The 2,593-nt window shown below is 63.7% G+C and overlaps 1 protein-coding gene across 1 annotated transcript in view; it reads right to left on the reverse strand.

Moving 5' to 3' along the window:
• ANAPC2 (anaphase promoting complex subunit 2) overlaps positions 1 to 2,593 on the reverse strand; it is a gene marked incomplete at its 5' end in the record, with an annotated part of 8,369 nt that overhangs the window by 1,145 nt on the left and 4,631 nt on the right. Inside the window, 4 exons of the mRNA XM_015572346.1 lie at positions 3 to 248; positions 292 to 349; positions 554 to 604; positions 2,369 to 2,587. Coding sequence (XP_015427832.1) covers positions 3 to 248; positions 292 to 349; positions 554 to 604; positions 2,369 to 2,587 — 574 coding nt within the window. The remainder of the gene's footprint in view (positions 1 to 2; positions 249 to 291; positions 350 to 553; positions 605 to 2,368; positions 2,588 to 2,593) is intronic.

The raw sequence follows: 2,593 nt of genomic DNA on the forward strand, positions 1-2,593 counted from the left end.
GCAGCTCTTGGGCAGGCGGTAGACGCCGGCAGCGAAGACCAGCTGCTGGTCGCGCACCTTCTTCTGCAAGAAGGCCTGCAGCTCCTGCAGGTCGATCTCGGCCAGCGCGGGGCCGGTGACCACGAACATGCGCAGCATGCTGTAGATGCGCTCCAGCGACAGGCTCTCCAGGTTGGTCAGCATGGCCTGGATGTACGTCCAGAAGAGCTGGGGGACAGCGTGTGTCAGCCGGCTGCCTGGGCCCCGCCCTCAGCCGCCCCCTAGACTGTAGTAGACATTGTTATTACTTACTTAATAGTGGCGAAGGAAGTATTTTGGAACTCAGGTACTTAAGGTCAGAATTTTTGAGCTGGAAGCAACTTAAAATTTAATTGTTACCCTTCAAAGTATGTTTGAGAGAGAAGAAACAACTTATAGTGTTTCTCTTTAAGGTGAGTGAATTCTTTATTTCCTAGTGTAGAATGGTAAGTTATCAGGAAGGAATTGGATGTAGAGCAGGAGAGTTCCCTCTGAGCTTGGTTATTCAAGTTTTGGGGTTCCTTAAAAGCTCCACGTCCATGGTCACCAGCCCCAGCGTGTGCTTCCAGCTGAGGGTACGCATGGCCTGCGGAGGGTGGGTGAGACCTGGCCCAGCGCACGGAGGCCTGACCGGCGCCCACCCCCAGGCAGCCTGGCAGGGGGGGCTCTGCCCCCCGACCCCATCTAACTGAGCACCAGCCACAGACGCTGTCGGAGGCCGAGCTGGGTCTCGGGTGGCTTCACCCCAGGATCCAACTTGGACACAGGCCGCTGCCCGTGTGACTGGTTAAGACGAGCTCACCTTGGGGAGCCGGGGCCCTCACATGACAGGACCGGTGTCCTCGTGAGAGGAAGGACACACAAGACACAGACACGGGGAAAAGCTACATGAAGACAGTGACATGGCCACAAGCCAAGAGGCGCCGGCACGACTCCCTCCCATGGCCGAGGGCACAGGGCCCGACCCTCGGGGTCACCCAGCTTCCAGACCGCCCCCTGCTGTAGGCCCCCTGGCCTGGGGCTTCGCTGTGGCAGCCACAGGGACAGGTTAGGGTCCCGGGAAGGGGTGCTGCTCTAACAAATGCTGGCACAGGGCGCAGCCATGGAGCGGGTGGGGAGCGACGGAGTTGCACACGGCATGGACTGCCTGGAGGGACAGGTGCCAGACACACGGACAGTGAAGGCCGCCGTGAGCCTGTGGGAACGAGGGACATGCCGCGGAGCACGGAGGGGAGGGGGCCTGCAGGTGCCGAGCTTGGAGGCTGAGCTGACACTCCCAGGCCGAGGGCGGGAGGTACAGCCTGGCTCTTGTGTAAGAGGGAACCCGGCATTGGGCCCCGCAGGCAGGGCACTCCTGTGAGCCCGAGGGGTGCCCAAAGCTGGCTGTGCAGTGGAAGCAACCAGCCAGCCAGCCAGCCAGCCAGACGTGCGGGCGCCGGCTCTGCCGTGGACGACTTGGGGAGCCCACAGGTTCTGAGAATTTGCTCTCCGGGGAAAGGCTGCCTGGACTGAGGGGGAGACAGCGCACGAGTGCTTGGCAGGCAGAGCCAGATGCAGGGGCCCCCATGAGCCGAGGACGGCACCCCACCATTAGCCTCGAGCCTCAGAACCCGGCGTCAGGCGTGCTCCTGTCGGAACGAGGGTGTGCCCACCGTCCCCACGGGCGCGGGGCAGGCAGCCCGTCTGCCCAGGGCTCCTTGCAGAAGAGGAAGTGCCCAGGCCTCAGCCTCACCGGACTCGGGTGGGAGCTGATGCCGAAAGCGGGACCCTGAGCTGCCGTTTAGTGAGGCTCTGAACTGAGTGGGAGCTGGAGTGAGACTTTGGGGGCTGCTGCATGTGAGAAAGGCACGCGTTTAGGGGCCCAAACTGGGGTCCTAAGAGAGGGGACGCACTGACCCTGGGCCTCAGGAGGCGACCGCACTTGGAAGTGGGGTCACTACAGACGCAATCAGGGCGTCGCACGAGCAGTGCCTGGTGCCCTCTCAGAGGGAGATGTGGGCACGGGGCCGGAGGAGCCACGGGTGGCCGTACGGTGGAGGGCGGCGCCTGCACCAGGCACCAGAAGCCAGGAGAGGCAGGAGGGCCCTTGTGGACTCGGGGCGATGCCCTGTGACCCCTGGCTGGGACCCTGAGCCAGAATGAAGGCAACAATCCTGTTGTTCTGAGTCCCCGTCTGGGGTGGGGCTGCTCCAAGTGCCTCCACCCCCACAGCAAGCGGGAGGCCGGGCAGCCCCGTCGCACACAGGACCGGAGCCCAGGCGGCAGCAGCACACAGGCTCCAAGGCCGAGACCTGGAAATCCTGCCCTACAGCCCCGCCGGTGGGAGCCCCGCTCATGGGGCGGGCAGTACCTTCAGCTTCTCGTACTTCCTGCAGTAGACCTCCAGGGCCTCCCGGATGTCCTCGGGCACCTCCAGCTTCTCGTCCTTGAAGGGGGGCCAGAACTCGCTGGACAGGATGACGGCATAGACCCCGAACGGCGGCTGCTCCTCCAGGGGCCGCTTCTCGTCCTCCTCGCGGATGTTGGCATTGATGCGGCGGGAGTCGGCCATGTCCTGGGGGAACGGCGGGGGGTC

This window comes from Myotis davidii, unplaced genomic scaffold (assembly GCF_000327345.1).
Source record: "Myotis davidii unplaced genomic scaffold, ASM32734v1 scaffold609, whole genome shotgun sequence".
Lineage (NCBI taxonomy): Eukaryota > Metazoa > Chordata > Mammalia > Chiroptera > Vespertilionidae > Myotis > Myotis davidii.